The sequence below is a fragment of the Perca fluviatilis genome, chromosome 6, assembly GCF_010015445.1.
Source record: "Perca fluviatilis chromosome 6, GENO_Pfluv_1.0, whole genome shotgun sequence".
Lineage (NCBI taxonomy): Eukaryota > Metazoa > Chordata > Actinopteri > Perciformes > Percidae > Perca > Perca fluviatilis.
The window spans coordinates 20,309,829-20,328,189 of record NC_053117.1 but is presented as its reverse complement, the minus strand read 5'-3'; the positions used below and the strand labels follow the sequence as shown (position 1 = coordinate 20,328,189).

At 38.7% G+C, this 18,361-nt stretch overlaps 1 protein-coding gene across 1 annotated transcript; it reads right to left on the bottom strand.

The window, feature by feature from the left end:
• Positions 1–286: 286 nt before the first annotated feature.
• Positions 287–15,629, bottom strand: LOC120560539 (beta-1,3-galactosyl-O-glycosyl-glycoprotein beta-1,6-N-acetylglucosaminyltransferase-like). Its single transcript, XM_039803158.1, has 6 exons — positions 15,616–15,629; positions 8,609–8,640; positions 4,047–4,281; positions 3,843–3,936; positions 2,394–2,798; positions 287–2,264 (listed from the first exon to the last, which is right to left on the bottom strand). Exons 1-6 carry the CDS (start codon positions 15,627–15,629, stop codon positions 1,719–1,721), a joined length of 1,326 nt encoding a protein of 441 aa, XP_039659092.1. The 3' UTR covers positions 287–1,718.
• Positions 15,630–18,361: the final 2,732 nt, after the last annotated feature.

Here is an 18,361-nt window from a genome sequence, read left to right as displayed (position 1 = left end):
AAATACAAATGAATCCCATATAAAAGCACATTATCGACTGCTTTAAGTCCTTTTGCAGCAGCAATTTTTTTTGTGCTTTATATGGCTAAAACAGGAACAAAAACATTTCAGGACTGCAATGACATAAAATCAGACAATCATAACAAAATAAAATGGAACTAAAATACCCAGAAGTAATGTAACAAATAGAAAACAACATGAAGAGAGATATGTTAGGAGAATAAGTGGAATGTTGGAAATAAAATTATGTGCTCACAATTAATAAAAAGCTTGTTTAAATATATTTTTTTAGAAGTGATTTAAAGGTTAAAGGTCACTGATTCTCCAACTGTCAGATCTTCAGGCAGGGAGTTCCAGAGTTGAGGAGCCCTGACTGCCAATGCTGGTCACCTTTAGTTTTGAGACGGGACTTCAGAACAGCCAGCAGAGCCCTGCCTGAGGACCTGAGGCTGCGCTCTGGTTCAACAAGTCAAATTTTAGACTCTTTAAGACCTTTATGAATAAAATTGAAGACCTTTATCACAACATCAACTGAGCCCTAAATTGAGTTTTTTCAAGTAACGCTAAACTTGCACTTCCCCATACCTGAAGAAAATAATCAGTTTTATGTCTGTGGTATAATCCGTAAGAGACTCGCACCAATAACACGAAAGCTGATTGGCTGTAATATAAGTTGCATGTTGGTCTCATTTGTAGTCGAAATTATATTTGGACTAGCGAAAGAAAGAACTACAACACCATGGAATTAAAAAAAGAGAATAGGAGGTAGTGTTGCATAGACGTAGGAAAATTAAGACCTGTTTGAAATAATTTAAGACCTAGAACATAATACTTCAGCGAATTTAAGTCTTTTTAAGGCGTCAAATTTGGATTTACAAATTTTAGACTTTTTAAGACCCCACAGAAACCCTGGAGGAGCAGCAAATCAACAATGTAACTGGGAGCTGAACCATGAAGTGCTTTAAAATTAGTCAGTAAAATCAATTCTAAAACGTACTGGTAACCAGTGAAGAGAGGCTAGGTCTGATATAATCTTACTTCTAGTAAGCAGCTGCGTTTTGTACCAGCTGAAGGCGTGAGATGTTTTTTGGCTTTACCCTGAATACAAATACAGTGCATTAATATAATCTAACCCATAAAATAAAAGCATGAATGACCTTCTGGAGATCCGGTCGACGGAGAAAACTGTGTCAAATGCAGAGTCAAGAATTAAAATCAAACAATCACCAGCATCAGCTGTGAGTAGATTAAGATTGTGTGTCACTTTGATGAGAGCCGTATCGGTGCTGTGACGTGAACAGAAAACTGATAGCAATTTGTCAGAATATCATAATTATTCGCAAAAGAAATTAACTCTAAGTAAACAGCAATCTCTAAAGTCTTAAAAATGGTAATTTTGAAATGGCTCTTAAAAAAATGTAATCCAGAGGGTCAAGGCTAGGTTTCTTAAACAGTGGGTGCACTACTGCATGCTTGAGGCAGGATGGGAACATAGCCAATAGACAGAGAGTCATTTAAAACAGTGGGACCAAAACTTTTAAAAACCTCTTTCAAAGTGTACAGTGAAAGGGGCTCGAGGCCGAGGGGCTGCAGTATGGAGACGGATCACCAGTGATATGACAATCTGCTGTATAATTTCAATTATTTAGTTTTTTATCACTGTAGAAAACGTATATCAAATATAAATAAGTTTTAATATAGCTTGAAAATGGTTTTATTTAAATGATCTGTTGCAAAAGATAATTAAATAGATTGTGATCAATTCTCCTATATCTCTCAGGATTAGTAGCAAGTAGTGTCTTTTGTCTCAGATACTTCTCCAAGCAGTAGACCGCAATGGGATCTGTTTCTGTGTCAAACTTATTGGCAAAGAGGTGATGCTGTTTAAGCAACCACTGCAGGTCTCCAGCACCATACACACATATTGACCTGACATGGTTGCCTTGACATACTGGGTAGACCGCCTCCAGTGAACCCAGTGGCCCCTCATGCGACTGCCACTTCACTAGCCGTGCAATCGCATTGATGTCGGTCATGTCGTATTTGCGGTTGGGCATCGTTGAGCCAGGGACGCCAGGGATGCGTTGAATGGTTGCCCAGATAAACTCATCCGGACTATAGGTGTCTTTGGCCCACTCGATCAGTGCCAGTACTCGCTTGTCCTCCAACACGCTGCGGATATAGCCTCGGTTGACCACAATGTAAGCATTTCCTGACATAATGGGCAGGTTAAAGGGAGGTGGCTTCTTTGTCTTTCCTTTCTCCTGAGACAGTTGAAATAGTGAATTAATATGATGGTGACGGTCATTAAAGTCAACCTAAATAGAAAGTTACGATGACAAAGTTACTGTGCAAATTATCAATATAGCCATGTAAAACAACCAAAAAAGTACCTGGATTTTCCCATCAACAATCTGGTAAACATTTGACACCCTCCACTGCTTTTCTCCAGGCAGTTTTTCTGACTCCAAGCTGTTACTGCCCTTCAATGAATGCAACGCCCTCACAATCTCCAAGTTGGTTTTCAAAGGGAAATCCTGGCCACAAAGGTTGATGAAGTATTTCCATTTTGTTTTGGCGTTATAGAGATCAGCCATACAGTTAAGATCTGCCTGGACTCGTGGCCAGGCAGCATAGACCACATTTACAGCCTTGCTGACCAAGAAGACATTTGGGAAACAGGAGGTAATGGCACTGATGGCAGGGAAGACAGAGGCCTCTGATTTATTGTCCACATGGACACAATAGATATTTTGAGGTGCATAGATGGCTCGCAGCAGTCGCTCAAATGTCTGCACCTAGAGTATATGAAAAAAGATCAATCAATTTTTGTTTGTAGGTATGTTTCATATACTAATTGTTACATGTATTTGCTTTATTTTTGAGACAATTTAAAGGGGCACTCAAACAACAATTTAGTATTGCTCTTCTATGAAGTTGGGGGTACTCACAAAAGACAGAATTTTCAGAAATTGTGAAAACTGAAGCAGCAGAGACTAACATATTGTAATAAGTTTGTGTCTCTAGTATGGGACAAGCTCTAAAAAATACAAAGCAACTATGTCATTAGACACCTCTGCCACAAAATGCCCACTTTTTCAAACTCTACAAATTTTGTTTTAAATGCAGGCTATTTATTTTAAAATGCATCAACATCAAGCTGAGATAACCTTGATGACATCATCAGGGTTATTATAAACTTGCTCCAGATGCACAGAAGACATTATACAGCTGTTCTGTTCACAGACAGAGAAGTTCACCCTGTGACAAGTAAACTGAACTCCATGTATAAAATCAGTGGAGTGCCCCTTTAATGAATTGTTTAGACCGACTACACTGTTTAAAGTTTATTTGAAATTAAATTTAAGTAGATTTGCATTGCCAGAGCTTCCTCCGCAGCACTGCGGAGGAGGGTCTAGTCCACACAGCATTCCGGGAGGGGAGAAAAACGTGCTCTGGTTTATTGGCATTTCTTTAAACCAATCATAATGTCTCGGGCGATGCTAAGGGCCAGATGCAGCAATCAGTGCCTCTGCAAAGTAGCCTCGGGAAGGAACTTGTTTTGGTGAAACATGCTCATTCAAAGTTTGTTTTAGTTGTGCAACAGAAAAATCATATTGTACAGATAGTCTAGCTAGCTGTCTGGATTTACCCTGCAGAGATCTGAGGTGCAGTTAACCATAGTCCTCATAAATTGACCAGAGTTTAAAATGCCAACACAAAGAAAGCAGAAGATGACAGATATTCGGCCGAAATGAAGGACATCCGGCAGAATCCAGCGGCACCTGAACAATCCCGGAAATGAGACGTTGTCAATATAGACTAAAATTTAGGCTACATACCTTATGATGCACAACCATGGAGAAAGCCAGAGGGAATTCCTCTTCTTCCTGGCTTAAAGGGAATGTTAAGTATTTCCTACTTAACTTGAATTTCCTGTAAATACACAACATTGAACTAATATTTATTTCTGTTCAATTTAGTACATTGAAATAATAGCTTACAGTTATACAATTACTGAAACCTGGAATTTAAAAGCAACGCACCTGCAGTCTTGGGTTGCATTGATATAGTACTCATCAGGAATCTGAACACTCTTGCGGAAGTCTTTAGTGATGGTCAGTATTTTGGCCTGTTCCACTGCCTCACTCTCTCCCAGCAGGATTGCTGAACAGTTGCACACTTTCTCTGGGAGGTCATCAGCATCTGTATACTCCAACCAGCTGAACCTGTAGGTAGGATCCCAGCCTATTTTTGGTAGACCGAGCAGGGAAAGTATCCCTAGAAATCCCAGTGCAACAGTGAGCTTCAGCAGGAGCCGGCCACGTTTTAGTAGCTTCATTATTTGTGAGGAGGACCTCAACTACGACACTTTTACAGTGTTAGTTCTGTTTGTAGTCTAGCTGCACTTAGTCTTTTATATTTCTTTCATAGAATAACTGATGTATTTTTTAATGTCTATAAAACAGTATGTGTCTAAAATAATTAAGGCCTACCTGAATCATTACAAAGACCTTGATACATGCACTGCTGAGCTGTTTTATTATAGCAGTTTGAAAATCTAAGCTAAAAATGTCTGATGGAGGGTTTGTCCTCTAGCACAGTACAGGTGATTTTCTAGTTATTGCTTAATTCTGTAATTTACTGACCATCACCATGGCTATACATTGTGTTTATGTTTAACAATGTGTAGATAAGTTTCTCTCATCAGATTATTTCCCCTGGAAACGAAATAAGAGAAGTATTAGGAAAACATCCATTCTTTAGCCAAACACAGTTTTTCTAAGTATGAAATATAAAGGTGACCATAGAGCAAAGTTCATATGCTGACATAACTAGAACTGTTCATAGTTTAATGAACAGGTAATCAAATCAGCACAAAAAAGAAAAGAAGTGGGAAAAGATTGAGATTTGGAGACAAACAAAAGGCAAACTATTACCTTTCAGCCTACTAAAGTTGAAATAAAAAAGTTCTAAAACTGTACTTTTATGTTAAGTCAAGTAGATTTTTAGATATGTAGATTTTTGAAAGGAACATTTGACATATTTTACAAAAAAACAAACAAACAAAAGTAGAAACTACAAGGTGCAAAGTAGGCACCCTCTATACCACATTACATCACTACTACTAGGAGATATAAAATACATATTTTCAGATTGATACTTAGATGCTTCAACATTGAATTAACATTTTTTCCATACTGTCTGTCTAAATACATGTATTCTCTGTCTGAAATGCTTCGTCTATGGGGACGGGTGGACATACTCAGATAGGGGGTGGTATAGTCTAATGAGCCTGCGTGTTACATGAAAAGGGGAGCCAAATCGTGTAAGTTGGTCATCCGGATGCGTTCAAAAAATGTAACTCTTGCGACGGCTACGGACGGTTCGCAAAATTATGAATCCCACTATGGCCACGCCTATAAGACTTGTTTTAGATTTACTTGAGTACAGCGACATTATTCATGATAGTGGGTTTATTTTATTCTTAGATTTTTACAAAGCGTTTGATTCTGTTGAACATCCTTTTATTTTGAAAACTTTACATCACTTTGGATTTGGGGAAAAATTTATGAATAAAATTGGGATGCTATATAATGGAATCAATAGCTCGGCTCTAGGGCATGGCACCTGTCCTCGATTTGAGATTAAGAAGGGAATTCGTCAGGGTTGCAGCAGCTCTCCACTTTTATTCATTATGGTAGTAGAAATGTTGTCCATTTTGATTCAGAATAGTTGCATTGAAGGGTTAGTTGTAAGTGACAGACAAATTACCATAAGTCAATTGGCTGACGACACAACTTTGTTTCTGAAAAATTAAAATCAAATTCCTTTAGCCTTACAAATTATCGACCACTTTTCAAGAGCTTCAGGCTTACAATTGAATTTAGATAAATGTGAAATTTTAAAGGTCCCATGACATGGTGCTCTTTGGATGCTTTTATATAGGCCTTAGTGGTCCCCTAATACTGTATCTGAAGTCTCTTTCCCGAAATTCAGCCTTGGTTTTAAATTACAGCCACTAGAGCTAGTCCCACAATGAGCTTTCCTTAGTATGTACCATTTCTGTGTCTGTAGCTATTGAGGAGGGGGGGGGGGGGGGCGGCCTTGACCAACTGCCATTTTGCCCATTTGAAAGCCATGATGTCTCTCTCTCATGGGTGGTCCAAATTCTCTGGGCGGGCAAAGCAGAGAAAGGGGAGGTAACCTTGCTCCTTATGATCTCATAAGGAGGACATTCCAGATCGGCCCATCTGAGCTTTCATTTTCTCAAAGGCAGAGCAGGATACCCAGGGCTCGGTTTACACCTATTGCCATTTCAAGCCACTGGGGGACCATAGGCAGCCTGGGGGAACCTCGTATTAATGTTAAAAAACCTCATAAAGTGACATTTTCATGCCATGGGACCTTTAACATTACATGATTATCCCTTGCAACCTCTATATAACATAAAGGTTATGTCAGAAGTTAAATACTTGTGGATTGTTATTTCCAGGGATAAGACAACGTCAGATAAAGTGAATGTATGGAACAATATAGAAAAGTGTAAATTAATCTTAAATAGGTGGCTGCAGAGTGATATCACAATTTTTGAGAGAGTCTTGTTATCCAAAATGGACAGCTTATTCAGACTTATCTATCCGGCTGTCTCCTTACCCATCTCTACAAACATGATCAAAGCCATAAACAAGATCAATTTTAATTTCATATGGAGAAACAAATGTCAGTACATAAGGAAAATTGACATGGTTAAAAAATATGAAGATGGAGGTGCGAATGCGATTGATTTTAATATAATGAATGGTGTCTTGAAATTGAAATGGTTAAAATCTTTTTTTAACAACAGGCAGTCCTTTTGGTTTACTGTCCCCAAATTAATATTTTCAAAAATGGGTGGAATAGACTTTCTTCTGTGATGTGATTTTGAATGCAATTCATTACCAGTCAAACTTTCTGCTTTCCATCAGCAGGTCCTTCTCTATTGGAAGTTAATCTACAAACATAATTTCACACCTCATAATACTCCAGTTTGGAATAATAGATACATATTGATAAGTAGAAAATCTGTATACATGGAGGAATGGAAAGCCAAGGGAATCTGGGCAATTGCTCATTTTATGGACAGTAATGGACTCTTGCTACAGCACAAGGAGTTTTGTGAGAAATATCAACTTCAGCGCAATGTCAAGCGTTATGATAGATGGCTGAAAGCTATACCAATGTCTCTGAAATCAATGGTGAGAGAAGACGTTAGGTACTCCAAAGTTTCTCCTGGTCTGAGGCAGCTCTGCATCCAAGGAATTGATTTCTGTGATTATAAATGTACCAACAAAGTTATTAGAAATATTCTATTGAAGGAATATTATTCCAATCCAGTAAAAAAACAAAATTTGATGAAAGAATTTGGGGATGGAGAGGTTAAGAAAATAAGAAAAAGTTATATCTAATTTCCTCTTCTCCCAAAGGTAAAAGAGGTCAACTTTAAAATTTTAAATGAAATCTACACAGCAAACGAATTTTTAAGACTGAGATTCAATTTTGATACTAATAACTGTGATTTTTGTGAAATTGAGAATTTAGAACATGTATTTTTTATGTCTGAGTCGGTGCAATCTTTCTGGAGGGATCTGCAGAGCTGGTTACAGTAAATTGAGATACCACCTCTGACAGTGAAGAATATAAAGTTTGGTGTTTTTGTTGAAGATAAGAAGGTAGATTTTGTTCTCAACAACTTGGTGCTGCTAGGAAAACATTTTATATATAAATGTAGATATTTTAAGACAAAACCCTCCCTGATCCATTGGAAGAATGAGTTCAATCTTTTGTGCAAGTCATTGAAACGGGTTAAGGATAAAAAAAAGCCCTTGAATTGATTTATTTATTTGAAACTCTTAATTTAATTTGAGATAGCCCCTTCTATTTATTTATTTTTTATTTATTTTCTTTGTTATCATTCTTTATGTTGATTTGTAAGGTATAAGCTCCTAGGTTTTGTTCATATGCTCGACACGAGGCAAAAGCTCTGTTATTTTAGGTGGATTTGTGATTGTGCCTTGTTTGTTTGTATATCTGTATTCTGAAAGAATGAACAATAAAAAAAATATATATATAAAAAACTATGGCCACGCCAAGACCCGCCCTACGAAGCAGCGCGATTGGTTGGGGTTAGGCATTTTACCTCGAGTTGTTAAGGTTAGGGTTACGGGATTGGTCAGTGGATAGGACCTGTACATGTAAGCATGGACGCCTGGCCAATAGTAGTGTGTGAATGCTATTGAAGGGCGGGTCTTGGCGTGGCCATAGTGGGAAAAAAGAAATATCACGGACGGTTCCGACAATTCCAGCGGAAGTTAGCATTGCTATGGTACTGATAAACAAACTTGCTAATGCTATAATTGGTTAGCTAGCAACAGACATTGAACTATTGACATTATGCCGCTATATCACATTTAACCGACCTGACATGTCAACGTCCTGGGCAACTTTTCTCCACGCAGCAGCCTTTCTATTTCTATCTCTATAACCCTCATCAGAGAGGTCATAGAGAATCGTACATTCAGACACTTATCAGTCGTTCTAGTCTCTCCACCATTTTTGTTCTACTCACTTCTGACGCTTTTCAACAGTGTAGTACGACGTCTGCTGGGGGCGTATTGCGTATTACGGAGCTGATTTCAAGTGCCAGTGGGAAGGCGGCGTAAAGGCAGTTACACACCAACCAGACGGCCAACCATCGGCAGAAAAGCCAGTCGGACTGACCGGTCTCCTCGAGTTGGTCCAAGAAGTGCCTCAGAACACACGGAAGAGACGAGACGTAATACGTCTCCATAACAGCAGACAGCGCTAATCTGTATTGTTGCCCAAAAAATTAAAACCGGCAGCTGATTGGACGAACGCGTCATGTGGGTTTGTTTTCTCCGGAAATTCAGTCATGGCGTCATGGCATCAGAATACGATCTCATATTGTACTAAAATAGTTCACCGAAACATGTTTCTGAAAACATTTTAAGTGAGAAATAGGCCATGCAGTTGCTGAATCTGTCTTCATTTCAGATCAACAAAGGTCAGTTTAAAAGATTTTCGTCAGATTTTGAGAGACTCTAGTCATGCTCATTCCGCTCGCCATTTCCGGGTGAGTCCCGACTGCCCTGTCTCCGACTGAACATGTCAGGTCAGCCAAAATGAAGGCCGACAGCCCCTCAGACGGACGACGGCACACCGAACAGACTCGAGTCACCAACCTCGCCAGACTGTCCAACGGCCGATTATCGGCCTGGTGTGTAGCTGCCTTTAGACATATAAAACCAGGGTAACATTTTGGAGTATTTTACTGTAAGTCTATTGTTGTAGTTGTAGGTACAGCTTATATTCATTCAATTCCGAGTAAATGTTTCCGGCTTTCAACACACATCAGATTTTGGGCAACTGAGGATCCAGGTCAGCTAAGGCCCTGTTTACACGATGACGCTCGCGGGTGAAAACGAAAAAATATTTTATTGGATTTGCCTTTCGTTTATACGGCGACGGCGTTTTTGGGGCTTAAAAACGCAAAAAAGTGAAACCACCCTCCAGAGTGGAAATCTTAAAAACGCTCCACCGTCGCGTTACCGTCTAAAGCGGAAAGTGCATGGCACAGAGGTGTGGAGAGAGACGAGAAAAAGGCGTCCAGGTAGTCTGTTGTTACAGAGTAGGCTACAGAAATTATAGGCTTCTGTTTATCTAAAATAATTTCAATGTAATGGCTCAATATTTAAATGATTTCGACAATGTGGATAAGGTTGTTATAGTTCGATGATGATATGTATAGCTAGGCTATTCATTTGAGCCAGAGTAGGCGGCAACGTGCGGATGAAGAGAGAGAGTGAGAGAGAGAGAGAGAGCGAGAGGTTTTTTTTTTTCTTCTTTCTTTCCTTTTTTTAAATAAAATCTGAGTACAGCTTTCCCCCGGGCAGAGATAATAACGACATGTTTTGGTTTCGCACTACCAAAGAACTTCTAATATATCAAGAAGTTCCACTCCCATGTCCACTCCCTCGATACTTCCGGGTTCTGAACTGGTTGCAGTTCCACCAGAGTTCCATATAGTGGGCGCTCACAGGCCAGTGCAGAATGAATGGGGCTCTATGGAGCTATAGCCCTCAAAACCCACTTTTCTCAGGATATACATTTTTGGCCAGTAATTTGAATGTTGTATTCGAAAGGGGAGGCTAAAAAAATACACACTGCTGTGTGTTAGATTTTTTTAAAGTCACTTTTTTGTTCTAAAAAGCCTTTTAATGACGTCATACACATCTACGGCCAGAGATACTGCTTTACGGCAAGCTCTGAGTCGCTTCCTTTGTTCTCTCGAGGCATCGACAACACAGCTAACAGGTAAGGCTCTCCCTGTTAATACATGTGCTAGAAAGAGGTTTGCTAATGTTTTAAAGACCACGCCGAAATATTCACTCTGATATTCAGGCTCTGCTTCGGATGCCGTCAAGCGGGATCTCCGATCGTAATCACTCCTTCACTGACCAATCAGCATTCATTAGCAGAATGCTAGCGTGTAATGGGCAACAACGACTCACCCTGTAAGAAATCAAAAGGACATAAGTAGTCGTTCATTCAACTTTCGACCTATAACCCATGTTGAACTTGCAAAAACTACAATCAAATCTGAGGTTTCTCAACGACAATCAGGCGAAAGAGACAAATTTAGCCGTCTAGCTCCATAGAGTCCCATTCATTTTGCACTGGACCGCGATCACCCCCAGTGGAACTCTGGTGGAACTGCAACCAAAATCCGGTACAATGGGGCTGGATAGGGAGTGGAATGGCTTTCCGTAGACCGGCTTTGGCGCTACTAAGGAGAGAAGTAGAAGGAAGGTTCTACGCAGGCGCACTGACTTGGTAGTGTTGTGTGGCAGTGCCACCTAGCCGCCTGGCATGCATACTACATCGAATTTCACACACTTTTGCGTCACCATATGCACGCAGATTGCCCCCCCAAAACTCTCGTCTAAACACGGAATAAAAAGTGAGAACGCAACGCCACTTTTGCGTTTTCTCTTCAGATCGTTTCCGTCTAAACATAGCCTAAGAAAAGTCATCTTTACTTTATCGTGTGATTTCCCCTTAAAAGAACTATGCCATATCAGCCAATCTGTTTTCCATTCTAAAACTCTACCTTGATGTTCAGTCGAAACAAGTTGTTGAACTTTTACTCAAATTTTAGTAAAGTGACACTACTGTTATAGTCATATTTTTGTTCCTTTTTGTTACACACGTTATTCCTTTAATTTAAAATCATGATTTTCTTTCTTTTTTTCCCATTTCTTTTCTCTAAGATATAAGCTTACATGGGGCTACCTTAACAAACAAAATTGTTTTCAATTACTTTGTGTGGAGTGAATCAAAGACAAGCAATATTTAAATTCTTGTATGAGAACATGTCCATTTTAAAATGTGAAGTTATGTATACATTTGCAAAATTGCTTGCTCTGATTAAGGATCTAAAAAGACTTCTATTCACCACACTTCTATGACTATTTCACAACCATAACCCTTTTTCCCTAAATATAAAAGTTTAAATTACAGTGCTGGCATACAACATGCATACTACATGTTGTATGCACTGTCATTTGAAGTTAGTAATAGTAAAAGATAATTTAGTATTGAATGCTTGAATGCTTGAAGCCTCTACATTAACAAAAGCAACATCATTTAGGCACATGTGAAAAAAGTAATTTACAGCTTTTGTTCCCCTAAACCACAGAATATTTAAAAACTTCCTACCTGTAATTTTACAAGTAGCAGATCCGACTTTAGTCTTCTCTCTCTCTCTCTCTCTCTCTCTCTATGTGTGTGTGAGTGTTTTCAACACGTGCACTTGTTCTACTGTATATGCACATGATGTATATCCCCTGCTAAGTTGGCTAGCTCAGGACACTCCCTGATATTAACCCACTTTTCAATTTGTTCAAGGCGGTACAAAAGAATAGCATGATCACCTGTGTCAAATGCAGAGCTCAAATTAAGAAGAATTAAATCAAACAATCACCAGCATCAGCTGTGAGTAAAAGATCGTCTGTCACTTTGATGAAACTAGTTTCGGTGCTTCGGTCTCCTGAGACAGTTGAAATAGTGAATTAATATGATAGTAATAATCATTAAAGGTAATCTAAATAGAAAGTTAATTATAGCCGTTATGGAAATTCCAAAAGAAGTAGCCTACCTGGGTATTCCCATCAATTATTTAGTAAGCATTGGACACCAGGGGACAAACCCCCAATAATCAAACCCCCCAAAAAACCTAATGTAATTTCAGCAACATAAATAAAGACATTTGCACCACAAATTGGTGCAGAAAAATCCACCAGAACGCAGAAAATTAAGTGTTTGATGCTTAAAGTGATGGTTCGGAGTAATTCACCCTAGGGTCCTTTGCACCATGACCTCGAGCCAAACACCCCCTCAAAAGCTTTTTTCACCTGGGCCGAACATTGGGAGTAGATAGTATAGTCAGCTGAATAGCTTAGCCGGGGGCTAATGGACCACGTTTGTTACCTTATAAATTACACCACTATTCCAAAATGATACAAACGTCATACAAGTAAATATACAAATGGTTATGCACTCATAAATAAAAGAAGATGGATTGAGTTTGAAAGTACACCAGAAAAGTATGAACACTTGCCTGCTCTCTTCAGCTCTCTGTTGCTGCTGCTGCTACCTGCAGTTAGACGAGTGCTTAGGGCCGTCTACAAATTACTACACCGAAAAGAGATACAACAAAAATATTTATTAATTTAATGATTAAATAAGGTAATGTCTCCAAACTTACCTCAATTATTACTTGTCTCCTGCTAGTTATACTACAGCACTTACTTAAAAAAAAAAGTTAAATTAAAAAATATTTTTGTTACATCTCTTTTCGGTGTTGTAATTTGTAGACGTCCCTAAGCACTCGTCTTACAGCAGCAACAACAACAGCAGAGAGCAGAAGCCAGCAGGCAAGTGTTATTTACATAAACTTCTGGTGTACTTACAAACTTTCCAATCCATCGTTTTATGAGCGCATAACCTATTTGTACTACTTGTAGAAGTTTGGTATCATTTCGGGCATTATTAGTGGGGTAACTTACGAGATACGAACGTGGGTCCATTAGCCCATGCGCTAAGCTATTCAGCTGATAACGCTACTGTACGCTAACTCTTCCAATGTTAGACCCAGGTGAAAAAAGCTTCTGGGGGGGTGTTTGGCTCGAGGTCATGGTGCAAAGGACCCTAGGGTGAATTACTCCGAACCATCACTTTAAAGTTTCAATTTTGCTCAAAAGTGGATATCTCAACCCCCCCAATGTTGAACCCTAAGTTACACCCTTGAATGGGGATGATAGTGGAGGATTTGAAGCAGGCTGGTGTGTGGCATGTCTCCAGTGATTTTAATGGGGGGAAACTGGAAATCACTAAATAAAGTAAAGATGATTTTTCTTAGCTGAGAATTACCTTTGCAAAGGTGCACCATATTTATCTCGCAAGCTAATCCGAGCAGACTTGGCTTTTAGGGAGGGGGCTTAAAGAGACAGACACACAGACAGTATGAAAACAATTATGTGTTTTTTAAACATTAAAGCATGTAAACATGTTCTAGTAGAAACCCAAAATACAAGTATGAACCTGAAAATGAGCCTGATACAGTATGTCTCCTTTAACATATAGCAGTATTGTAGTACAGAGAGTGCCTACTTTGCACATTGTAGTGTGTCTACTTCTATTTTGTTTGTGACTTGCAAGATATTCATTTGTTGTAAAATATGTCAAATGTTTTACTTAATTGAAGATGAGTTCCTTCTCAACAGTATTTTCGAAAAGGTACTTATGTGAAAATCTAGGCTACTTGACTAAACATAAAAGTACAGTTTTTGAACTTTTTCACCAAATCTCAATTTTTTTTTCTCCACTTCTTTTCTTTTTTTGTGCTCATGTTTTCATTATGATATCATTTTTGATTCCCTGTTCATTAAACTAGGAGCAATTCTAGTTATGTCAGCATTATCTACAAGTAGGCCTACACATGAACTTTGCTCTACATTCACCATTACATTTTGTACTTGGAAAAACTTTGTTTGGCTAAAGAATTGTCTTATCTTGTTTCCGGGGGCAATAACGTGGAGTGACTAATCTGCCTGGATCCATAACGAGAGGAACTTATCTACATTGTTAAACATATACAGTATACACAATTAATAGTCAGTAAATGACAGAATTAACCAATAGCCTAACAAAAAAATCACCTGTACTGTGAGGACAAACCCTCCATCAGACATTTTTAGCTTAGATTTTAGAACCACTAGATAGAACATCTCAGCAGTGCATGTATCAAGGTCTTTATGATTCAAGTAGGCCTTAATCGTTTTAGACACATAATGTTGTATGGGCATTAAAAAAAGAAATCAGGGACTCTATGAAAGAAATATAAAGACTAAGTAAAGCTGGACTACAAACAGAATTAACACTGTAAAAGTGTCGTAGTAGAGGTCCTCCTTTCAAATAATACTGCTGCTGAAGCTAACTGGTGTAACTTACTGGGATTTCTATGGAATGGATTCTTCCCCTGCTCAGCCGCTCAAAACTAGGCTGGGATCCTACCCAAGGAGTATAGAAGTAACAAGAGGCGACACTCAATTGAACGTTCCATTGCAGCAACCGTCATAGAATTGAACGATACCGGTAACAATTCAAAAGCGGTTAAGGGAACTAGTAGTTTCTGGTTTTTAATATCTCTATAGCCTAAACTAAAACAGCGTGTTGAATAATGCACAACTAAATAATGCTTATGGATCCGTTTATAATTAAACAATTTCGTCATAGAGCATGAAGCTGTCAAATAGGCTATTTATTTACCCCAATAACTTTTAGGGATAACTCCCGTTTTCCTCATGTGATTAGCAAATGAACAAGGGCTTGGCTTTTGGTCTAGGGGGTTAATTAATAATTAATAAACTTACTTAGACTATTCAATAAACTCTGCTCCGGTCACATCGAGAAAGGAGCCGCAGCACAATTTTACAACACCAGTAACAACAGCCCATGTTCCTCATGAAATGATTGACAAATTCCTTGAAAAAGCCAAAGCACAATGAACAGTGAGTAGATGAAAGGGAGAACACACATTAGTCAAGAGAGAATATTTAATAGTAATAGAAGATCACTACAAAATTAAAATTAGTGATGTTAAGTAGATCACCACATCATTTCTGCCTGCATTACACAAAACAAATCAAACATTGTGCAAGTAAAGTGCACACATTTACTACAAATAGAATGACTGGTAAGTATATTAGCTGTTCTATATGTTTTAGTCTTTAGTTTTACTATAATTTAATTCATCTCGACTGATAAGAACTTTGTACAACACATGTTACATTTGCTACAGAAAGAGAGTTAAGGTACAGATTTACAGATGACTTAGCTTTAAAAACATTCTGTTGCGCTTCTGTTTGGGCTGTGAGAGTTCTTGATTTTGGGTCCGTAATATATGATGGACTCTGACTCTATTGAATAATTTCACCATGTATACAAGAGTGTTTTTGCACTTTTCCTTGTCACACACAACTTCCCTGCACTCACTTGTACACCTCCATGCCGCTATTTAATAGCTTCCTTCCCAGATAATCCAGTACCTGGCCTGTAGACCCGTTCGCAATTTGGTGGGGGAATTTCTCACTTGAACTGAGTTAGTGGGTCCCTAGACATGAAAAATCATCGAGGTGCTCGTCCGCCATAATGCCACGAATTGTGCAATGGTCAAATCAAATATGGCCGCCATCGGCTATGATGAAAATCTATTTATTTTGTTTCTACACATGTAATACCTCTATTTTGACTAATTATGGTATGTGGAATTCATTTCTGATATTGTTATGACCATATTGGTTGTTTTTTACCTTAAAAGGTCATGGTCAAGGTAATTTTCTATTCTGAATTCCTTTGCCATAACTTGGCCATTATTAGGAATAAAAACCAGATGCAATAAGTCTAATTCTACTGAAGCTGACATTTAACATTCATTGCTAATATTGTTTTTAACATTAAGGATAATCTTGTCATTGAAATGTCAATATAATTTTTCAATAACTAGATTAAGATTTACTCACTTTTTATTGTCACAATGATTAGTTTTGACAAAAAAAAGACATGAAGAGAAGAAACATAACAATCATAAACATCCCCTTTGAACTTGTATTTTAATTGGATGTTAGTACAATGATATCAAATAAAACTATTGGGTGCAAATAAAACGTAGCAATAAAAGTGATACAAATTACATCATACCAAATTAACTAAAAGTGCACCATATAGTCTGATTTCTCTCAAAGTATACTGTATGTGTGCATGCATGTTAGTGGGATAGGTTTTTTTCAGGATGATTTTAAAATTTTTCCATGGCAGAATATGGTGCATGAAACTCCAGCAGCATAACAGCCAGGATTGTCACACTTGCCTGCACACTTACATACTTTAAGCAGACTTTGTGGTAAGGGCTTTAGACATTTTGATGGCAGGAGTGTGCCAAAGTGCTCCTTCCATCCATGTTCCGTTGGAGGGGGGGGAAGGGGACCCTACTATACATGCCAGAAAAAGTCTGCAACATTTTTTTAGCCTGTGGGGTTCTGCACAACATCGCACAGGAAAACCGGGTGCGATAAATGTAGTGATGGAGCCAGATGACCCGATGCCCAGAGACCAGTGTCCAGCACAACCCCAACTGGGGGCTATAGGAATGAGACAGGATATTATTCCTCACTTTTAAAAAGGTATAGTGTTATGGTCGGCAATGATACTCAATACAGGAAACATGACGATGCACAACATTTTTATTTATACTTCAGGTTTTCGTTTCTCTTTTACAGTGTCATCAATGGCCACAAGTGAACGACGTATTTCTGCCATTGACCGAGTTATTTTGGCTTGTTTTTCCAGCCTCCTGCTGTCAGGAGACAGGGTTGGGGTGGTGGTCCAGCACGGGGGATGGAGGACATGCGGACACTGCATAATCTCTGCTACTGTGTGTTTATTTAAATATAGCTACACCATGTAGGCCTAAGAGATTGCAATATAAGCCTGTATATTACTATTAGGACTATAGCATACATATGTCAAGGGTGTATAAATTAAATAAACTTCAGCTGGAGTCCGATTTACTACGGCAACACTGTTGACCGCGTCAATGATCTCTTTCCATTCCGAATTCTTTCTACAGCCTTTAATAACAGTTTTCAGGCTGCCAAATAGTACACACATTAGTGCAAATGAACCTGAGATATCAGGGTTTCAATCTCCACCGCTTCTCAGCCGGATTACGTCTCACCATGTTGTAAATTGTAGGGGCGAGGCCTCAAAACCGAGAATATATTGGGGCGTGATATTTAAATTACGATCCAGCAGCTGCATTTATCAATGTGCGACCATTCTTACGCTCTGATTGGTGTGATACGATCGTTTCATGAATCACACGTGAAGCCTGTCGTAAGAGGATTTCAGCGCTCATATCTGCGCTAGTTTCTACGTTAGGTTGATAATTGAGGGCCCATGTCACTACCCGATGTGAGTCGCGCATGCTCAGATTTAAACGGTTTACGGCATAACGTGCCATACTGAAATTTGTGAAATCTGTAAAATAATAAACTTTTCTCTTTACATACAATAACAGAAGATGGAAATCATTTAAAAAACGTTTAAGCTATCAAGATTGTTTGATTGCTAACGTTAGCTCAAAACGCCATTCAAGTGACAGCCTTTGTTGTGTTTGATTGCTAACTTGTATCTAGCAGTCATTTTAAAAACGTTTTAGCTAACTATGATTGTTTGATTGCTAACATTAGCTTAAAACGCCGTTAGCATCTTGTAGGCTACTTGTCGCAAAGTGATGCATGCGCGACTCACATGGCACTCGACTCACATTGGGTAGTGACACCCTTTAGAGAGTGTGGCCAACTCAAATCATGGGCGCCATATGGGAGACCAACGTCAGATGACTCTACAGTGTAACCCTATGGGTCGAATATGCTATCTTGAAATAAATCGCTTATTTTCACCATAAATGGGCATATACATGTTATTATCAACGTTTGTCAATATGTAAAAGGCCCTTACGGTAATATTTCAGTGTATATTTACCTTCTATATCGTAAATGGGCCTCTAAAAAATGCCCATTGTTGTGAGTGACCACATCGCCAAGTCTCTGAGCAGTGTTTACCTTTCTAATGTCCGCTAGCATACGTACAGGCTAACTATAACCAGTTAGCTTTGTGTGTAACGTAACAAAAACCCACCCACCTCGTAGGAGTGAAGTTTTTCATTCAATAAAATGAT

What these genes read in the sequence shown, in the direction of transcription:
- LOC120560539 (XM_039803158.1), bottom strand. An exon ending in ACTGTTGAAAAGCGTCAGAA is followed by an intron (nt 4,282 to 8,608) that starts GTGAGTAGAACA and finishes TGGGATTTCTAG; the next exon opens with GGATACTTTCCCTGCTCGGT. An exon ending in AATGCAACCCAAGACTGCAG is followed by an intron (nt 3,937 to 4,046) that starts GTGCGTTGCTTT and finishes GTGTATTTACAG; the next exon opens with GAAATTCAAGTTAAGTAGGA.